At 41.5% G+C, this 20,944-nt stretch overlaps 2 protein-coding genes across 3 annotated transcripts; one reads left to right on the top strand and one right to left on the bottom strand.

Moving 5' to 3' along the window:
* The first annotated feature begins 562 nt into the window (after positions 1-562).
* On the top strand, positions 563-13,699 carry arhgdia (Rho GDP dissociation inhibitor (GDI) alpha). The gene is made up of 6 exons (XM_067570896.1): positions 563-694; positions 9,652-9,853; positions 11,050-11,133; positions 11,615-11,691; positions 11,802-11,865; positions 11,966-13,699. The coding sequence occupies exons 2-6, from the start codon at positions 9,658-9,660 to the stop codon at positions 12,166-12,168; spliced, it is 624 nt and encodes a 207-aa protein (XP_067426997.1). The 5' UTR covers positions 563-694; positions 9,652-9,657; the 3' UTR covers positions 12,169-13,699.
* Positions 12,783-20,424, bottom strand: cdr2l (cerebellar degeneration-related protein 2-like). Of its 2 annotated transcripts, XM_067570895.1 has the most exons (6): positions 19,813-20,424; positions 18,807-18,914; positions 17,156-17,268; positions 16,923-17,071; positions 15,912-16,076; positions 12,783-15,624 (listed from the first exon to the last, which is right to left on the bottom strand). In XM_067570895.1, the coding sequence occupies exons 3-6, from the start codon at positions 17,192-17,194 to the stop codon at positions 14,688-14,690; spliced, it is 1,290 nt and encodes a 429-aa protein (XP_067426996.1). In that variant the 5' UTR covers positions 17,195-17,268; positions 18,807-18,914; positions 19,813-20,424; the 3' UTR covers positions 12,783-14,687. The 2 variants fall into 2 exon arrangements, with proteins under 2 accessions (XP_067426996.1, XP_067426995.1); XM_067570894.1 differs by lacking the exon at positions 18,807-18,914 and having other exon boundaries at positions 19,813-20,422.
* Between the last annotated feature and the right edge of the window lie 520 nt (positions 20,425-20,944).

The raw sequence follows: 20,944 nt of genomic DNA, 5'->3' as shown, positions 1-20,944 counted from the left end.
TAGTTATACTCCTGCCAGATAAATTAAGTATAAAGTAACATAAAATGGAAATTAAGTACTTCAATATTGCAGTGAAGTAAATACTTGAATTATTGTACTTCTCAGACCACTGATGATTGTCCCCTATGTGTATTTTAGAGCTGCAACGATTAGTCGATTAGCTGCAAACTATCAAATTTATTGGCAACTATTTTAATAATGGATTCATTGTTTTGAGTCATTTTTTTTTTAACAAAAAGTCAAAATTTCCTGGATCCAACTTCCCAAATGTGAAAACCATTTCGGACATTTTTTGGACCAAACAACTAATTGGTTAATTGAGAAATTAATCAACAGATTAATTGATAATGAAGATAATCGTTAGCTGCCGCCCTTGTCTATTTGATGACACATTTTGGAAACATTCTGTCATATTTTGGAGCAGAGGGAATTATCATGAAGAGTATGTACTGGAACATAAAAACACAAATCTGTCCTTAAGTACCTACTTTTATTTAGTTTTTTTATTTATTTTGAAGGCGGCCCACCGGACGTTGTCTCCCCTGTTCGCGGGAGTTTTTTTTTTTGCTCAGAAAATCTCGCGTGAGTTTCGCAAGTCGTCCCTCCGGTTGCTCCAATCTAGCACCAACCCTTCACTTCAGTCCCTCTCACCACCGTTCACAGGAGCCTGTCCCAGCCCAGCAGCAGTATAACGGTAAGAGTAGACGAAACATTTGCCTAACTCTTTAAATAAATCGTTTTATATGGCTAGCACACACTTTCCCGAAGCTGTTTTGGCGTAGTTTTCAAGTTTCTTTGGTACTTCAGAAGGAAATATTAGCTAACTTAGCAACCGCACAAGCGTGAATTAAAGATAGGAGAAAATGTGTTAGTGAAGAGCAACTTCCTACAGTGAGGGCTGTGCCTTTTTTAAAATCTAAATTTATCTTATTTTTGCAGTATTAGTATCTCTAACTTTCTATCTACCAACTTATTGCCAAGTCATTATGAAGTTATCCGGCGGTAGTGAGGAGTAAAGAAGCAATCATTGGTTATTCATTTCCGGGAGTTGAGTCTGATCTGAGCTGCCAGCGTTGGGCGTTAGGTAACGAAAATGTCACCAAATGCATTCACTCTTAATACTAAAGTTAATGCATTGATTAGAGGGTCTAAAGTTTAATCAGACGAGTATTTTTTTTTGTCTTCTTTGAAATGGACGCGTCATGTGGTAGCTATAAGAGGAAAGAAATTGTGCCACTTCCTGGATCTCAACTGTCTTTTTCAATTTGAATTGGCCTGGAGGGCTCACACCTTGAGTCAGCCTCCATTTTGGGCTTTTGAAGGCTCTCCTCTTGTCAAGTATGCACAGCTCACATCTGCTGAAATCAAATGTGCTTCTAGTAACATGATCAAATTTATGTTATTCTGTGTTGATAGTTGAGCTGTGTGCTTGGCTGATAAGTGATTTCTCAAATAGATCACCCTAACCTTTCCTTCCTGTTTCTGTGATAAATGGCCTGGAAGAGTCTATTTTTGTTTTTCTTCCTCTATTCTTCATAGAGACCTTTCCCGTAAATAAGTTGTTTTTTTTTTTGTCATGGCCTTTTTATTTGCTTCCCCTTAGAATTTGCAGCCTTGCAACGGTGGGCCGGATGTCTCGTTTTGCAGTTTCTGTGGTTTGAGCTGGTTGAGCTTGAGTAGGCCTCAAGGAGGTGGAATTAATTAGATGATCAGCGTAAAACATTTTCACTGTAGGTATCAGCGTAAAACATTTTCACTGTTGGTATTTCCCTGGCTTCAGTATAATAAGCTTCAAACATGTCCAAACAGCTCAGAGCAAGAGAATGCAAGGGTTAAAGTCACAGGCGTGCACCGTAAAATATTTCACATAATGGTGTGAACTTAAATCAGATGCAAGTGAAGCTTTATATTATACATTTTATTTTAAAAAGGACTGATGAGAACTAATTTGTTATTGTTTCATGTCTCTCTGTAAGAGTCAGGACCATCTCTCTATGCATTGTGCTTTTTTAGCACCATAACGTATCACATCAGTGGCCTCTGCTGTTGCAGCTCAGGGGAATCAATACAGGGTTGTAAGCCAGAGTTGACTAATAATGATAAGTGGTTTTTTTTTTCTCACGTTGTGTGATCCTCTTCAGCCAGAACATGGTCTTCCTCAGCCTCAACAGCGGCCTTCACAAGTACATCCTCTCATACACGATGGGCTGCAATGCTGGGAAACGTTGAATGTCCTCATTGCTTATATATAATCATAAATTTGCTTTCATTTTTCACCCCTGATGTTTGTCTTTAAACCTTCAGTTGGTTGGATTCTCATCTAACACGTTCGTAATGTCACTTTGTTGCTATCCTTTAAAAAAAAAAAGTTATACAGCTGAAATCCAGCATTGTGCAGAGTCCATCACTTCCACCGCGGCTGTTGCCCAGGGAGGCAGACTGAATCTGGGCATGTCGCTCAAACTCCCCGTTGAGCAGGGGAATAAGCCCTGACCTTTCATCTGGCACCTTGGCTGTCCCATTCACTCGCAGCTTCCTGCTGCTGCACGCAGGGATTTCTCACTGGCTATTTTTAAAGCTTCCTATTTGTTCTGGTTCTTTCCTGGGATAGAATCGTATTTTGTCTCTTTTTCTCTCAGAGCCACATCTCTCTGTTGCTCATTTTCTTTTCATCAGATTAGTTTTCTCTACTGATTTAACCATTTCTGTGTCAGACATCCTGCAAATGTTATCTCGGTCGTGAAAAAGGCTGTTATCTGCTTGATCTCCAGCAGATAGCTTTTCACTTAATCGATTAACACGAGCTTGCTACATCTCTTCTAGCCAGTTCCTTCTCTTACTTTCATCTCGTTGCTTTTTTTTTTTTCTCTCTCCTCGCCTCCTTCTGTATTTCTGTTGAGGCTGGTGTTCCTCTGCATTGCAACAGATCTGCCAAGAGCTCATGGTGCAACACTTCCTCAAATTGTTAGCACTATTTCCTCAACTTACTGAGACCCAGCATGATTTTATCTACTGACAATAATACCATCCCTTTGCATTTATGTCATTAAAGCATTGTTAAAAAATGATTAGGTTGGTGAAGCCTCACAGGTAGAACATTAAGACGAGTTGTGCTTCAGCTTTGCAGTGTGTGTGTGTGTGTGGTTTAGCACTCTAAAGGATATGAATCATCACGCTCTCACCCAAAAAAGGAAGTTTGCAGTAATTTCTTGACAGACAAAAAGGCCCAGTGATGCCTGACACGCAGAGCAGCCTCACTTGCTGCAGTGTTCTTACTCTATCATAAAATATAACAGCTCATTTAACGGGGGTCTATATTAACCTTACAGTTTGTTATGCCCTCGTTAAGTCTCTTTTATATTGCTGATAATAGTGACAGTCTCTGCGTTGTGTTGTGATGATGATAGTGGACTAACGGCTGATGGTTAGTAATGTTAGTTGACTCCAACGAAGACACACAGGCAGCTCTGATGTCGATTCAATGATGAATATTTATTGCTTGCAAGCACTTCGGGATCTGGGGGATACAAGCCCGGTCTCAGTAAAACTATTTAATATAAATAAAATCATAATCAAAGGAAACTTACAATACTAATAATGATTTCTGTGATGAAGCTTAATAACCGTTAAATAACAAATTACAGGGCCAACAGTCTAACCTTGACCAGGATCAAAGACAACCTACTATATTACAAATTACATAAAAGACACTGTTGATACAGATGAATCAGTTCACATAGATAATCGCTCTGATTGTCAATACAGTTATAATTAGTAATAAAGTCTCTCTCAGATCAGCTATACATTAATATTTACAGGTTTCCATTTAATAGTCACACACTCACCTGGGGGATACAAGCCCGGTCTGACTTGTTCCCTTGGTAAATATGAAATATAAGATAACAGCATAAAAATATGGAAATAACACAGATATCTACACCTTACAACTATTAAATAAGGATAAAATTACTGACAAAATTATATTCTATATTAAAAGATTTTGCTATTAGACATAGTGACCATTTAAAGCTCATATGATGTATTGAATGTAACATGCAAGAGGCATATGTTACACTTAGCAGTATCCAGATACACAATGTACAGGTGTTTTTTTTATCCACTCTGGTAACTGCTAACTTTGAATAATCAGCACTGATGTAATGGTGCAAGATAAAAAAAGAAATAGCTACTAGATTTGCTTCGCATGCAAGAGTTGGTGACGCTGGTTTGCATCAAATTATATTCAAGCTTTGCATGAAAAAATAGTTTTACTAAAGGACGATTCAAAATGCCTCGGATGGATAGGCGTACAAAACTAAACGCGAGTGGATGCGTTTGCTGCATTGGCACACAGCTGAAGGATGTACTGATTACAACAGTGCCAGTTTCATTAGAAGTGTTGCAGAATCATTTATTTAAAATAGTCTGTGGAGGGTCAATGGGACCAAATAATGTTATGAGTCTCTCAAATGTACAGAAAAGGGCAGAGAAACCGTGTGGAGAAGAGGGACTGATGTAAAGGTCTCTGGCAGACCGAGTGTTGCCAGAGAGAGAGACGTCTAATGGAGATCAGAGAGGATCAAAGAAGCCATAGATCTGTGACTGGCATCTTCAGCGTACAGATGAAACCAAAAGCTAAATGTCACTTAACAAAGGTTGCCAATGCTCAGCCACTTTATTAAAGTAACATCCATGTCCTGTTGTTGTGTATGTATACTGTGTTCCTAGTAATGGTTGTTCAGCATATTAATCGTCAACTTCCACTTCTTGATTTATAAAGCTGGCTGCTACTTTTCTATGATGCGGGTGTGCACAGTTTGTGTGATTATGATACAACTGTTTATCTCTTGTAAGAATGGAAACTGTATACTTTGTAGAGCTGTGGCTGAGCAGAGAGCTACATTCAAGGTTTCTAGTTTACCAACGTAACAAAGAAACTAGGCTACTTGTTGCTCTTGCTTTACCCTTTGCCCCTTTCTTGTTGTTCCTCTCTTGTACTATCAACTCTATGATGAACAGATATAGACACAGCAGCGGTTAAGAGTTCATGAAGCAGCAGTCATACAAGAAGATGTAAGTCTACATCTCTGTATTCTTCAGCGTTATTTAAACTGTTCAGGCAACAGTGACTAAATTAAATATTATCATATTTTTACCTAGTTCTTAAATATTGAATGTGAAATGGTAATTTTGGAGATGATTGTTGGTGCTTTCAGAAGATCTTTACAAACTTAAAAACTCTTTAGAAACTTAAGCTTATTAGAAATAGTTTCTCCATTATTATTATCCCCCAGTGAATGCTGGAATCTCTTGAATAATGCTTATGAAAGACCAGATGTGATGCCAGAGATGTATAATTTTCCACAAATGACTGATAATTAAATTAATTTCTCAAAAGACAATAAAGACAAATAATTGGCTAAAGATGACTATTTCATTTTACAAAGATGGAAAACAGAGTCAGAATATTGCATCGGTTAAATGTAGCACAGCCTAAAAGATCAGGATAACATTTAAACTCTATCACTGTAGTATGGTAACCAAAAATCTCGTTTCCCGTCAGAACATAAGTGTTGTATTGATGTAACATTTAGGTGTCTTCACTGGAACAGTAACACCCCGCCCCACACACACACACACACACACACACACAACCCCACTACAGTTCATAAAGCCTTTATTATCCTAAGAGGGACCTTGTCCTCGTTGAGCTCACTGATCAAATATCTTCAGTAACTTCTCAATGACACTAATGACTCCTGTCAGGAAAATCCTCTTGATGCACCACCAGTGACACCCCCAAACACTTTCCTCTCCTGTCCCCGAATGCCTCATTAGCCATAATCCCACTTTCTTTAATCTTACTGATCAGCGGTGTTGCTAAGGAACCGAAGGGCCTAATCTCAAGCCTCAGCTGCTCCCAAGCCCCAATGTGTTTTTAAAACTGTACCACTTAGTCTACTCAAGCAAACAGATGATCCTCCTGTAGGAGAGGAGTTACATGCAAGACTGTGCAGGTTAAGGTTAGGACACTGAGGTGGAGAAGGTTCAACATAACATCCAGTCTTTGTTTGAGTGATCCCATGACCTCTGTGTTGTCTCCCAGCAGGCACTGGGGCTGAACAATGACGGGGCCTTTTTCTGTCAGTTCAGTATGTAGCTGGTTAGCCTAAGCCCGCATTGTTTGTGCAGAGTCAACCAGCAAGAATGTGTATCATTATGAAGGTGGTGATGACAATATTGTTAGACTTAATCCGTTTTACTGAGTGCATGAGCTTTTAATTTGCTGACTCAGCAATGTCATAGGTTGTTTAAAAACAGCAATGTTTGCATTTATGCATGGTTGCTACATGCAAACATTGCATAACATGAGTTTTCTGCAGACCCGGCCGGTGCACGTTATGGTAAATGTGTTGCTAGTCACAGTTAAAAGTACTGGGTCATGCACACTAAGTAATGAGGTGATTTCATTATGAAAAGGACACTCAGCATTCAGCATGTATCAATACAGTATTTATGACCATGCACTAAATTATTCATAAAATGCACTGTAGTTTTACAACTTTTTGTAACAACTCAACAAGAAATCTGTTCATCTAAATTACTCAGTGTTATTGTTACCCACTCGACAAGCCGGGTATCTTTTTTGAAAGTTTCCTATACTAGTGTCTGTATAATACTGTGTTTTGTGACTGATACCAAAACAATCCTTTTTTGATACCTTACTTTTAGGAATATAAACATCTTCAAGATTGCTAGAGCTGAACGACTAATCGATTAGCTGATCGACAACTATTTTGATAATTGGATAATTGCTTTAGTCATTTTTCTTCTTCTCTTGTTTGGTTCATGCTTCTCAATAGTGATGATTTGATGTTTTTCTTTGTCGTATATGACAGTGAATTGAATATCTGTTTTGGACTGTTAGTCAGACAAAACAAGCAAATTCAAGATGTTACTGTGGCCAAAAAAAACATTTTCACTATTTTTTTAAACATTTCAAAGATTAAACAATTAATCAACAAGTTGTGTGAGGAATTTTTTAAGAGCACTTGTATCGTAGGTCACACTAGTTTCCACTTGAACATGTACAAAATGAGAAACTCTCCGAATAAGTCAACAAAAATAGGAATTTGAGGTTTGTTGCCAACTTTCGGTACTGATATTGAAAATTGAGATTTGACACTCATCCCGCATACTCTAAATGTCATCCGGCTACGTGCTGTTTGTCTTTTTATGTGTGTATTTGTCAGTAAGCACTGAGCGCAGCAGCACATCTGCCTTGCGATATGTTACCCAGCACTCTTCCTCATCAGTGACAGTTTGGTGCTCTGCAGTCATGGTGCAGCTTTCGGTAGGACAGAGCTCGATGAGCAGAGCAGAGCAGAGTAAAGGAAGTGAGAAAAACAACCTGTTCTGTGATACTTGAAGAATGATATGACGGCATTGCTGTGTTATCTGTTCCTGTTTTCCTGTGTCTCTCTCTCTGCAACAAGAAACCTCTCACTCATTCGCTCCAACTAGAAACACTCACTCACAGCTGACAAGCCAGAGCGCACTATAGGCAGAAAAGGAATTTGTGCTTTTATGGGAGGCACAGAGGCCCCGATTGGAAAAAACTATGCTGTGTTCTCAGTTCCTGCTTGGCTAATACCCAGCTGTATACAGCAGACACAATAGAGCAGAGAAGAGGGCTACACAGAGTGATGAACCAGTTTTTGTGTCGTTGCGTTGGGTTTCTGATTGCAGTAGTGTGATTTATTGTGGTTGATAAGATTGTAAACAGTTCTCTTTTTTTTTTACTGAGTGTCCACCTGTGTTCAGCAGGTTTTCTGGAGTGTCATCAGTTGTGATTGGTGGTTTTCTCACGTGTTTGCATTTGTTTGATTTGTTAGCTCACCTACTTTGATAAGTAGCGAACTTTGACGCCCACATTAGCACTGGTTTGCAGCGATAAACTAAACCGACAGGTAATGAATATGAAAGGTTTGCTTGTGGTATATTTTAGTTTAATTAGAGTTAAATGGAGAAGCAGCATGTGTGTCATCTTGACATGTATGGTCATTTATAATCTTCCTCTTTCATTTTAGGGTAGTTGGTTCTTCTCTGCACACATATCTGACCACATCATCCACATTTCAGCATTGTTTTGTTTCTGTAAAGGCCTTTTAACACAAATTGTTTGAGGGTAACGTTTTCTTTTTCATAATGCGAAATAATCGTCAGTTTGAGAGTGCAGCTTCTTGCTTACTTGAACTCTCTGAAATACAGGAAGTAGGGTTCTTTCAAAATGCGAATGTCGAAAACATCTAGGACGAGAGGTTTGCGGGCGTAGCTGCCTGTTTAAATGAGAGGAATGGTTTGTCAGTGGCAAAAAAATCAAATGATTAAAGTAAACGTGACCCCACAGACACTGCATTTCGCCTCACTAAGTAGTATCAGAACTCCTACGCACACATTCATGGCTGCGCTGATTTTTGCCTTCATCAGCAAAGTAGATTAAAAACTATATATATCGACTGTAAGCACATACTAGATTAACTGAGCTGCTATGAAGACAACTCAAACACTATTTGACCAGTGTGTGTTATGAGAGTGCCGCCACCCAGCTGTCTCTTGGCTGTTGCAGGTGTTGATGAGCTTTGTACAGGCTTTGCCCAGCATATGTGCAACAGATGTTATTAATAGATACCTCCTTTTTGTCCACAGTGTGTTACGAGCAATTGTTGAGTTTTTTTGCAGCGTCCTCCAAGCACCTCTTTGTTGTTTAAAAAAAAAAAAAAAGAAAAGAAAAGAAAACGAAGATGATCTCCTCATTGTTCTCTTCCCTGCTCAAAATCAGCGCCCTCTTCCTCTAATCAGAAGTGACTGGTGTTACTGCTGCTTTTCTGCTCTGTCCCACCGCTGAGGTCTGTGAAGAGAAGAGATAAGTGAGGGAGAAGGCTGGAGCTCAGATAATCATCTTTTAGACCACCCGGACTCTCTGCATGTTACCTCTGTGGCCTCAGAGAAACTGGCTCCCTAGCCAAAGTAGACGTCATGTGTCCTGGCACTTATCTGTGCTAGTTTATAATGTTTGCGTGCCCACATGGATAAGCACACACTTGGGTTAAGGTGTTTTTAAAAAGGGAGAAAAGCATAATAAAACCGCCTTGTCTTTTGCCAAAAAATAATAATCCACATAAACTTTGTTGCAAACAGTTTATTTCACCAGGCACTGTTTTGTTTTCAAATACGCTTGCCAACTGTCACAATATGGTCTGTGAATTGTTATTTTGTTTCACATTTTCGCAAAACAAATAACATTATTCTTCACTCCAGTGTAGAGCTATACAATATCTCCAAACTTGAGGAAATCGCACTGAAAATATCAGGATATTAGATGGCAAATAAACAGTGAGAGGAAATCCGTGTTTCTACATGAACTCTCCCCCAGACTTCCACAGTCTCAGGTCAAAGTTCACTACGGTTTCCCCTTGAATATGTAATCCGTAATAATCATCCAGCGGCTGGCTGGATGTCTAATAATCAAGCGCTGGAGTAAAAAGGGAAATGGTCTTCCGTCTGGCCTCCCGCCATCAGTCTTTATTAGTTTATTTTTTCCTGTCATCTAACGCGTCTCCTCTCTTGTCGCTCCTTCGCTGTGATTAGCACACCATGGCAGAGCAGGAACCTACACCAGAGCAGCTGGCAGCGATCGCCGCAGCGAACGAAGAGAGCGACAATCCGGTCAACTACAAACCTCCTGCCCAGAAGAGCTTACAGGAGATCCAGGAGCTGGACAAAGACGACGAGAGCCTGCGCAAGTACAAGGAGGCGCTACTGGGGAAAGCTGCTGCCGTTGTGCCTGCAGGTAAGTGATCCCTGAAGTGTAACTCTCATCATCTAACAGAACAACTGTGAACATCATTTTAACAACACTCAGAATGAGATTTATACATTTTTGATTCGTGTGTGTGAGTGTCCAGAACATCCTTGGCGAAAGCTGGTTAAGCTGCTGTTCTGTGTGTTTGCTCTACCAGTAGTGCTGGGTATCAAACCTCAGTTATTTGTTGTGAAAACAGTCCAGTTGACGTAGTCAGAGTAAAACTGTTCAGCAACAGAGTTGACATCATAACAGATTCGTCTTTACTTAATCACATGTCTGATTTAAGGAAGATTTTTGTGATATTATAATTAAATTTTAATTAGGCAAGCAGTTGGCAGACTTGTCAGACATCTGTTTGCAGATAACAGATGGATTTGAGTAGTACGACCTTTGTAATAATACTCTCAGCAAAGTAACATGTTGAAAAAAGTACTATTTTGATATCTCATATATTGGTTCTGATATATAAAGTCCTGAACAGAAAGTTGCTTTTGCCATGAATCATTTTACTGGATGATGTGATATACTTGACGGTTCTATTATCCAACCACTTTAATATAATTATTTAATATAATATATAAAATAATATCTAGAAGAATTATAGAATTTGAATCGGTAAACATAGAAGCGGATCCTGACACCCACATCGAGGTATTTCAGAGTCGGGAAAGAGGTCTGACCACTACCTGGAGTTGATCTCAGCTGCGCTATTAATATCCATGTAAGTCTACGAGCTTCACATGGAGCTCTGTAGACTGTTTTGTTAGTTGTCAGGCTGTTTCTAAGTTGCTAATGTAACACTCTCAGTTAAACACAGCAGAAGAGGAAGTTTCAAATAGTTTTATTCAGACAGAAAGAAAAGACCAGGGCAAAGAGGAGGACACAACCGGAGCGATATCTGTAACGGGGTTACATCCTGCTGCTGATAGTAACCATTGTTAAAATGTCATTTTTATCATTCTGAAGTGTTTTATTGTTACAATTAAAACTTAAATGTATAATGAAGTTTGCAGTTACACAAAGTGTATCTTAAAAACCATCTTTAATTACAGAAATAAATAGAATCACTTATCAAACTACCTGCTAATCAAATAAGTTCTGTGACTGACCATAAAATCTGATTATCTCATCGGTAAACTGCTATAAATTGATTATCTTGTTGTCATAATTCTCTGTCTTAGATCCCGCCGCCCCCAACATCCAGGTGACACGAATGACTCTGGTATGTGAGACGGCGCCAAACCCTCTGATCCTTGACCTGCAGGGTGAGTAGAGCAGACATGGCAGACTGGTCCGTGCAAGGCTGCAATCTGGACAAAACTCAACAGCAGATTTTGAAAGCCCAGATAGAGCAGGCATATTTTGGCTCATAGGAACATTAATTATGAACAGTAATTACTCCCATCTTTGTTTGCAAATACAGACCAAATGTCCTGCTGGGTCATTAGTCGGGTAATTAGTAATGACATGATTCCCTTGTAAATGGCTTAATGAGCCATTTCCTGATGGCACTCGTGCCCTCCCTTGGTGGTCATCCTGATCTACAGCTGTGCTCGCTTGAAGCAGTGTGCCACCTGGTGGTCAGTATGTTTACTACACGGTGCTGAAAATCTAAATAACAAGCTTCACTCCGCTCTTGAGAACCATGACATCCTGATTAGTTTATTAATCCTGAGTGTATTTGTGTAAGACTGGGTCAAATGTTTGGATGTTATTTTTATACTTTGTTGCTTTTTCCTCCACCAGGAGATCTGGATGCCTTCAGGAAGAACCCATTTGTGCTGAAGGAGGGAGTCGAGTACAGGATAAAGATCAACTTCAAGGTGAGAGTCTGGTGTTTGTCTGGGCTGTTGGCAGGGAGATGTTACTGCAGCTGCACTGAGCAATCTTTGTCATGAGAGTTCAGCGGGATGATGCATGTTGTCTTTTGCAGGTCAACAAGGATATTGTGTCAGGTCTGAAGTACATCCAGCAAACATTCAGGAAAGGAGTAAAGGGTAAGAGAAGTCTATTTAACATCTGGTCTTCCAGTAAGTCTGCTGGCGTAAAACACATTCTTACAGCCTCTTTTTTTTTCCCTCCCACTCTGATGTCTAGTTGACAAATCAGACTACATGGTCGGCAGCTACGGGCCCAGACCGGATGAGGAGTATGAGTTCCTCACCACCATGGAGGAGGCGCCCAAAGGGATGCTGGCCCGCGGCACCTACAACATCAAATCCAAGTTCACCGACGACGACAAACACGATCACCTCTCCTGGGAGTGGAGCCTCACTATCAAGAAAGACTGGAAAGACTGATTTCCCCCTCGCCATCCTCCATCATTATCTCTCTCTGCTTTGTCCCTCTTTTTTTCTTTTTCTTGCTGTCATTTTTTTTTTTTTTTTTTTGTTTGGATCCGATTCTGGATTATGTGTTGATTTAAGCTTTTGCTCTCTCCGTCCATCGACGACCCTTCCCCACGCTCTTATAGTTTCCTTTTATAATTCCCATCACTTTACCATTCCTCCCCATCTTAACGCTTCATTTGTTTGCACCCGCCCTTTCTGTTAAGTATTAAATCATTAGAAGTGGAGAAAGCAAACAATGTGCACAATCCAGATTTTGTGGTAAGAATTTGTTTATAAAGTAAAAAAAAAAGAAAATATATATTAAAAAAAACAACAACAACAAAAAAAAACATCACCGCTCTTGGAAAAGTGATGAAATATGTGATTCCCTCTGCTCTTTAGCGCTTTCTTTTCTCACCTCTTTTCACTCTTCTTTATTATTCATCGATTGTTTTGTACGACTACCATGATCTGCCTTGGAAAGGGTTGTATAGGAAGCAGTAGTGCTGTATGTACGGGGGCCACTGTACGGTCATTGAGCAATCTTTGCTGGACACAACTCTCAGACACAGCCCTCCTAAAGCCTTTGAGCAGATTATTTGTACCAGGGTCTTGGTAAATTATTTGGAATTTAGGCCAGATCTCTTTTTTTTTCAAATCGTTTATCGCCCTACAGAGTCTGCTGAGAGAACCGAGGGTTAAACAAAATTACCTCTGACCCCTTGTGACCCCTTGCTCTAGGTGCAGCTGTTCCTCTCCTGATCAGGGTATTTTGGCAGTTTTTTGTTTTTTTTTAGCAGCCATGTGGCCTTAACAAAAAAACCTTATAGTTGGAGGAAGAAATAGACAAACCTAGTTGAGCCATTTGCCTTCATATTATATTTGCCAGACCATCATGTGAGCCTGTTTTTAACTACTTGTAACACATCAATAGAGAATCAGGAATAAGGACTTAAAACACCTTTTATTTCAGGTTGATGATTTGTAAAAGCACTTGTCTGATGATGTTAAATTCACTTTTTTTTTTCTTTTTTTTTTTTAGATCATTCACAACAACACTTAGGGTTTTGTATCATCTGATGTTACCATAGTTCCTTCCTGAATTGAAATCAAGGGCTGTTAAAACCGCTCACCTCGTATTACTCAAGTTTAGGATTACCGTTGCTGACTGTGCCTCCGGTCTCTTACAACTACATGCTGCTCCCGCTGACTCGGCAGCGCTCTGCGCTCGCCGTCAGCGAGGTGAAAATGTTGTCTGTAATTGACTTCTGAACCAGTGTAGAGACATCAGTCCCCAACCAGACACCGACGGTTAACACATCCTGCCATATTTTTTTTGTACACTCCATAAAATGTGAATGAAGCCTCCAGAGCTTCATTCAGCTCGCACATGTCATGGACTGATGTTTCCTCTATAGGTTGGGTTTGACTCAATGTGTGCTACTTGTATTACCCTCAGTTTACTGATCTCCTGTGTTCACATTAAAGTGTTCAGACTGGGCCTGCATGTGTGTGTGTGGTGTTTGTTTTTTATTCAGAGTTTTCTGCTTCCACCCGTTCAAGGTTTTGAATTGTTGCCTCCCTGAGCACCAAAAAAAGAACATGGTCAATATGTTTCTTATTTTAATTAACAGAAAACTTCAACAACTTTGACAATGTGATAGCACAGTGTAGAACAGAGTATATTGTCATAGAAATCCCTGCGGCACAGATGCAGCTCATTAAGCCCTCTGTAGCTTGTAATGCATGCTGGGAAAAAAAACAAAACAAAAAAAACACCACAGAGGTGTCTCCGTCTCCTTCGCCAGATCTAATAAACAAAACCCCATCTAACACTTATGCACAATACACTTTGGCAGCCGTCTTGATGGATTTGCACCATCCAACAAATTGAAAATACACACACACACGCACGCACACACACAGAGTCTACAAATCATTTCTTTCTGTTGCTTTTTTAAAGTACCTCAAGCTGGTCAAAAAAGCTTGTACGATTTAGTTTCTACCTGCTTTTAAAAACCAAATTAGCACATTGTGTTTAATAGATACATGCTTCAAATGCCATTCAGTAATAAGTTCCAGAGTGCAAGAGCGTTGTTTCTTTTCATTTTATATTAATTACTTAGTTTAATCAGTTTTCTATAAATTAAAAAAATGGCAATAGTAGTAAATCCTTCTTCATCAGAACATCTCAATAACAAACACATACTAGATTGTCCAAAGACAGAAACAAAACCTTTCGTTCTTAGTATTTGTCAGAAAAAGGCATCTCGTTCACTCACACTTGTTTACCACGTCAACAATCTTTCAGCCCTGTAGTGAAATATAACATTTGGCAGCTTCAAATGAATCACCCGACTGCATTAAGTCACGAGTGACTAATCGTTAAACAAGAAGAACTGAGAGGTAAATTAAGATAAAAGAGTCAGCGTCCTGTGTAATGACTGTTTTCAGTGCATGTAGTATCAGTAGCTGTCATAATGAGCGGCTCATTTGTTCGACTTCCTGCCCTTGGTGGAGTTCATGTCACTCTTGGTCTTCTGCAAGCGGGAGAAGATCTCTTTGAACAGCGCCTTGTACTCGGGCGTGTTCTGGCTGAGCCGTTTGTCCACCTGCTCCACTTGCCTGCTGATCCCCTCCAGGGCTTCCGGGGTGGAGGGAGTTTGAGGGGGCGTGGGAGGAGCGGCGACTGCACCCGATGTCGAAGGCCCTGCGCAGACCATGCTGTACTCTTTCATGGAGGGGTCCCTGGAGACGGGCCGCGAAGTCTGCACCCCGGCGTGGCACAGGCTCTCCTCGTGACGCCGGCACTTCCCCAGCAGCTCCTCGTACTTCTCCAGCAAGGCGTGGTACTGCTCGTCCACCTCCCTCAGGATGGACATGCCACGTTTGCGAGTGCCGTTGGCGTGGAGGGTGTAAGTGACCTGACGCCTGCCTGAGGCATCCCGGGCGGAGATGGCGTTCAGAGCTGTATCACTGCAGCTTTTCCTCACTGGGCCTCCCTGCTGCCCCGAGCCCCCCGCCTCCCCAGCACCTCCATCACCTCCGCCCTCCAGCCCCACGCCCTCGTCTGGGGTGTCTGTCTCAGGGCCGTTGCTGAGCAGCGTCTCCAGGCCGTCTTCCATGCCCCCAATCAGACACACCCTGGACTTCCTCAGCTGCTGCATCTCATGGAGCTCAGCTTCCAGCTCCTGAACTCTCAGCTGGCAGCCCTCTGCTCCTAACAGACGCTGTTCCAGACGCTCAAACTCATGCAGCACAGCAGCACACTCCCGCTCAGCGCCCTCCCTCTTGGACCGCTCTGTGGCCATGGCCGAGCGCAAGGACATGACGATGTCTCTCAAGCGGTCGTTCTCCTCATCCATTGGCTGTCTCTCAGCCAGGTCCACGCTACCTGGGTTGGCCAACAGAAAACCATCCTCATACCTGAAAAAAATAGAGTTACAGCACTAAGTGAGCTGGATTTTAGGCAGATTTCAATAAATAATTTACAACTGCAATCATCCAACATGGGCATTGATTCTAGGTGTTACAAAGCCCATATTAAGCCATGAGATTATACTAATGACTGCAGTCTAATCATTTCATTTTCATCAACCAGTTAGGTTTTCTGTTGAATCATTAGCCCAACAGAAAGAAAACATCTGATCTGAGTGTTGAAGTATCTTGGGGGTGACTTTCCCACTACCAGTAATCTCCTGACAGTTAGTGACCTTGGCGCAGTGCAGAGCTCTTTTAGGCAGGGGAAGGAGTGGACGGTCTTGCGGCGTTCCTTCCTCTCCCGGCGGACCCTCAGCTCCTCCAGAGTTCGCAGCTCCTCCACCCGACTTGTCAGACTGTCCACTTGACTCTGCAAGGTCTCCATGGTGCCGGTCAGTCTACGCAAACACACACACACACAAATGTTTGTTCAGTGCCTGTTACGTCATTAACAAGGTGATTATTTCTTTATTTCCTCAGCATACCATTCTCCTAAATCTACACTGAGTCATTAACAACTAAGAAACTTGACTGGGCATATTTAGACAGAACAAAAGCTGCCATTGAAAACCATTTTTAGCCTTATTTGTAAAGAACTTTGATCCCTGATTATGATTATGACATTTCTACACAGAACACAAGTGTTACCAGTTCTTTCAAGTTTGCTCAGGTGGGAGTGGCGGCCTATCGACATGCTGCTACATTGTCTGTGTATCCAAAGCCTGATATATCTTATTCCTCTGCACCATAAAGTTACATTGTTCTAAAAAAATTTTTAAAAACACATCAAGCCATATCGTTGCACTGGGTGACATGTTCCTTCATTACCATAAACATGTCACTGTTTTTGCAGATTTAGCTTTGTTTCTTTCTGCCGTAAAAACTCACTAGAGCACCAAATGTGTATTACTCCGCCGCTGAAAATGAAAATAGTCCCCCAACAAATGCACCATTTACTCCCGTTTGAGAAATGTTTGCTAAAAACTACAATGCCCAGCTGTTTTAGGAAATTATTTAAAAATTTATTTAAATTGAACTCTATATTTATGACCTGTTTATATGAGAGTCACAGACAAGGTAAGTAAATCAGAAAGTATTGAGAGACAGAGAAACGAACTGTTGGTTTTAATCCTTATTCATGGAGTTTGTTAACAATTAAAAAAATACAGAACATCCAGCCTTTACTTTATAGAAGTGTGAAGAAAAAAATGATAATGATAAAGCTAACACCGGCTGTGGATCACCTGTCGATTTTCTGCTGCGAGGCCTTGCTCTCCAGCACCAGTTTCTCATTGGTGATCTCCAGCTCTCTGGCGGTCACATCCAGCTGCTCATACACCTTGGCGTGCTGCTCGTTCATCTCCCTCAACATTTCCAACTGCTTGGACAGGTACTGCAAGGGAAAATAGTTCAAGTTGGAACAGACGTGTATAAAATCTGTTTACATTGCACATTGTACAAGCAGGGGCATGCATACCTCTATCTCTTGCACTTGCTCCTCATTGTTGATGTACATTTGTTGAAGGGAGTCCTCCAGCTCTTTGTTGCGCTCCAGCAGAGTTTTGCCGAGCTCCGCTGCCAAGTGCAGGTCTGACGGGAGCCAAGAAAGACGGACAAAGATAAACAACAGAAAGTGGTGATGTTATTGAGAAGGATCTGGACAAGTGCCTTTGAGAGAATTCACAAGACTAAATCTTGTGAATTCTCATCAAATTAACATGAGATGTGAAAGCGAGAAAATCCCGCGCTTCATACAACCCTAAAGCTTTCAAAAATCCTGATTTTTTTTTCCAGCCTCTTTCTCTTTGAAGAGGAGTTCATGAAAGCCAAGACAAGACAGAACAATGACACAACCAACACTTTAAAGAAGAGCTACAAGTCTCTACCCATGAGAACAACACGTTTAAAGAAAATGAAACTCCAATACATTCAGTCTGCTTGAACAGTCACATTGATACAAACCTGGAGTCATCTGACAGTTGCTGATATTTTACAACACAGCTTGAAATGCATATTATTCATCTCCTCTGGTGAGAAAAAAAAAAAACACTCAGCTGGACTGAGTGGGAGGGAGGAGAATCCTGCTGGCTTTGCATACTTTTTAGCCCATAACAACATAACACTGGAGGAATGGAAGAAACAGAGAGACACTTAATATCCATCACTGGACATAAATGCAGCACAGTGTAGGACGAGAGCAAAAAACAGGAACACACACACACACATCGTCGGAGGTATAAAGCATGTTTTACTGTTGCGACATTTTTATGTATGCATGAACTGAACAGCGCAGAAATCTCCCTTTTTTTATCTAATACATATAGTGAGCCTCTGTTGCTACATTTGCCTCTAGTGCTGCAGGGGGAGGCTGTAATTTCCTCCTCTAACGATGCAATACTGATAACAGGACACCGGCCTGAACCGCTGAGTAATAATGAGCCAAGTGAGAGTGTATTTGAGGCATAGCGAGCCTTCACCCTTCACTCACAGTTTCTGCTCCTTGGGGCTTACATGTACAGAGTCTTAGTTATGTAATTTGAGAAATGTGCACAAGGATGAGACAAGCGAGAGGCCGCGTAGAGGAAAATAACTATCAAAAGTCTCCTAAAAACACTAAAGTACTGTACTGGTTGACCTGATCTTAAGCTGCAGTTACAGCAGTTGTGTACATTTGCTCTGCTGCATCTCTGCGATGCTCTCTGATGTGTGAATGTCACGCCATCTGCCTGGACGCACTTCATATGTTTGTCAGATCATAACGAGACACAGGGGTCACCAAATAGCAGAGCAGGCAAGCAGAGAAGTTGCGTAACAGCATCGTTCAGTTTCTGGGGCAAAATCATGCAAGACTGTGAGCGCAAACGCAGGATGACATTTGTTTGCGGCGGCGGCGGCGGCGACAGCACCGACGGTAATTATTATGCCTCCGTTCTGACCCTAAAACCTGGAATTCTCTGATCCCGACTAAGGAGGTCTCGTCTGGGGCTCCCTAATCAGATCAACCCAGGGGCTTAATGGCTTCAAGCCGGATGCTGAATAACTCTTAGATGAGATACAACACACATAAATACTGTACACACACACACACACACACACACACACAGACATACACACACAGCAGAATCCACCTGCTTCTCTTCTCTCTGACTATGTACAGTGTGATGATGAGACATAAAGCTGCTTTGGCTCTCTGGGTCAGCAGGTAATCAGGAGATGGGGTGATGCTGAGGCCGGCGCTGCACAGAGAGAGACACTCTGCATTACTGTGAGATGCACTGGTCAGTGAAGGTGCATCCATTTAAGTCATTACTGAGATCACATGTTCACAAAACAAACCACTGATAGATTTTCCGCCTTTCGCTTTTCATTTTCATTTAAAGCCACGGGCCTGACTGCTTGCCCGCTTCACTGAGAAAAGCACTCACAAAAATCAATCACCACCCATTTCTGCTTTAGCCAAATGTACAGACAAACAGCTGGACATGGAGGCTGATGTCTTGACTCATGTTGAGTCCTTTCTTTGTTCAAAAACAGTCTCAAAAATCCAGGAAATGTTGTGTATCTTCTCCTCAAAGAATGGCCTGCTTGTTTGTTTTTTTTCCTCACAACAGATACATTATGTCACCACCTCCACATAGATTATCAGTGCTTTCACATGTCCCAAAACAGCAGCAGAGTGAATATAGAGTGTTTGATGATTTTTTTTTTTTTTTTTTTTTAGAAAAAAGGAGCGAAACCTCCAGAGGAAAAGGAGAACAGTGCTGCAAAGGAAGAAAGGAAGGAGATGATACATAGGTAACATCCACTCAGTCAGACAGCACTGCTATTCTGGGAAACACCACTGACAAGATCAAAATAATTGGCAGAGGAGGAGAGCAGAGATGAAGGGCAGGCAGCTGCAGTGGATAGATGCAGAGACACAGAGACACGAGTGTTGTCATAGTGTGTGCGCTCGTGCATGAAATGTGTTTGACAATGGATGCAACCTTCTCCTTCCCATCCCACCCCCCCTCCATCCATCTATTTATCCCAAAAATCCAAGCCAGGGAGCCAGTGACAGGCAGGGGATAGGGGCCAGTGTTACATCGTATGATCACTCCTCGCAAACCATGAGCAACACAAATGATGCCTCACCTTGCTCCAGGTCGCGCTGATCGTACCAAGGCTCCTCTTCCTCCGTGACAAACTCCTCCATCCTGCCTGCTCGGAGCATCGATGCTGCTGAACTTCACCGGCGATGTTATCTGCTAATTCACCGATGGCTCGCCCGGAAGTGACAACAAACAACAGCGGCTCTGCCTCTCCAAGTGTGTAACCCTTTGAGGCAAATTAAAAAGGAAATCTCGGCTGCGCACCTGTCCGCCTGAAGCATTTACAGATATGAACTAAAACCACGTCCGAGCGTGTGGACCTGCAGACCTGCTGTTGTGGAGGTACACAGGCTGGACATGGGCTGTGTGACAACGCCACAGTGTTTCTTCGGTTTGTCTCATCAGTCTTTGATGTGCAGCAGGGCCTCGATGCTGCTGCTGCTGCTGCTGCTGTTGCGTTCAAGTGCTGTCAGAGGAAAAGCGACTTGCACGTGATGGACCGTACAAAAGATGTTGGGTGGGGAATTGAAACGTGTGTGTGTGTGTGTGTGTGTGTTATCATGTCAAGGGCTGCAACTGACGATTATTTTCTCGATTAATCAATTAGTTGTTTGATCTATAAAATGTCAGAAAATGGTGAAAAAATGTCTATCACCGTTTCCTAAAGTCCAAGATGCAACGTACAATGTCTTGTTTTGTCCCATCCAACGGTCAACAAACCAAATATATTCAGTTTACTATCATGGAGGATTAAAGAAACCAGAAAATATTCACATTTCAGAAGCTGGAACAAGATTTTTTGGGCGTATTTTCTAAAAAAAAAAAAAAAAAAAAAAATTCAAATTTTCTGTCAATTGACTAATTGATTGATGGACTAATTGTTGCAGCCCTAATCATGTCAATGGATATTGTGTTTTCATAGAGTGTATTTCTGGACATATTTTCAATTAATAGCATAACCCAGTAGACACAAATTAAATTTGGAGCTCTTGGGGTCTCTGGAGTTCTGGGGACCCAGGGTAGTGCCCGCTTAACGCATCCTTGCTCCAGGGAAATTACAACGTAGGAAAGCCCCCTCCTTTGATCAAAATATTTCTCGTCTCCACAAGTTTGGCTCTTAATGGTTAATTGAGCCTCTCATGAGTCTTGGTAGCTTTTTTGAGTTATGAAGGCTT

This window comes from Thunnus thynnus, chromosome 17 (assembly GCF_963924715.1).
Source record: "Thunnus thynnus chromosome 17, fThuThy2.1, whole genome shotgun sequence".
Lineage (NCBI taxonomy): Eukaryota > Metazoa > Chordata > Actinopteri > Scombriformes > Scombridae > Thunnus > Thunnus thynnus.
This window is presented reverse-complemented; position numbering and strand designations above follow the sequence as displayed.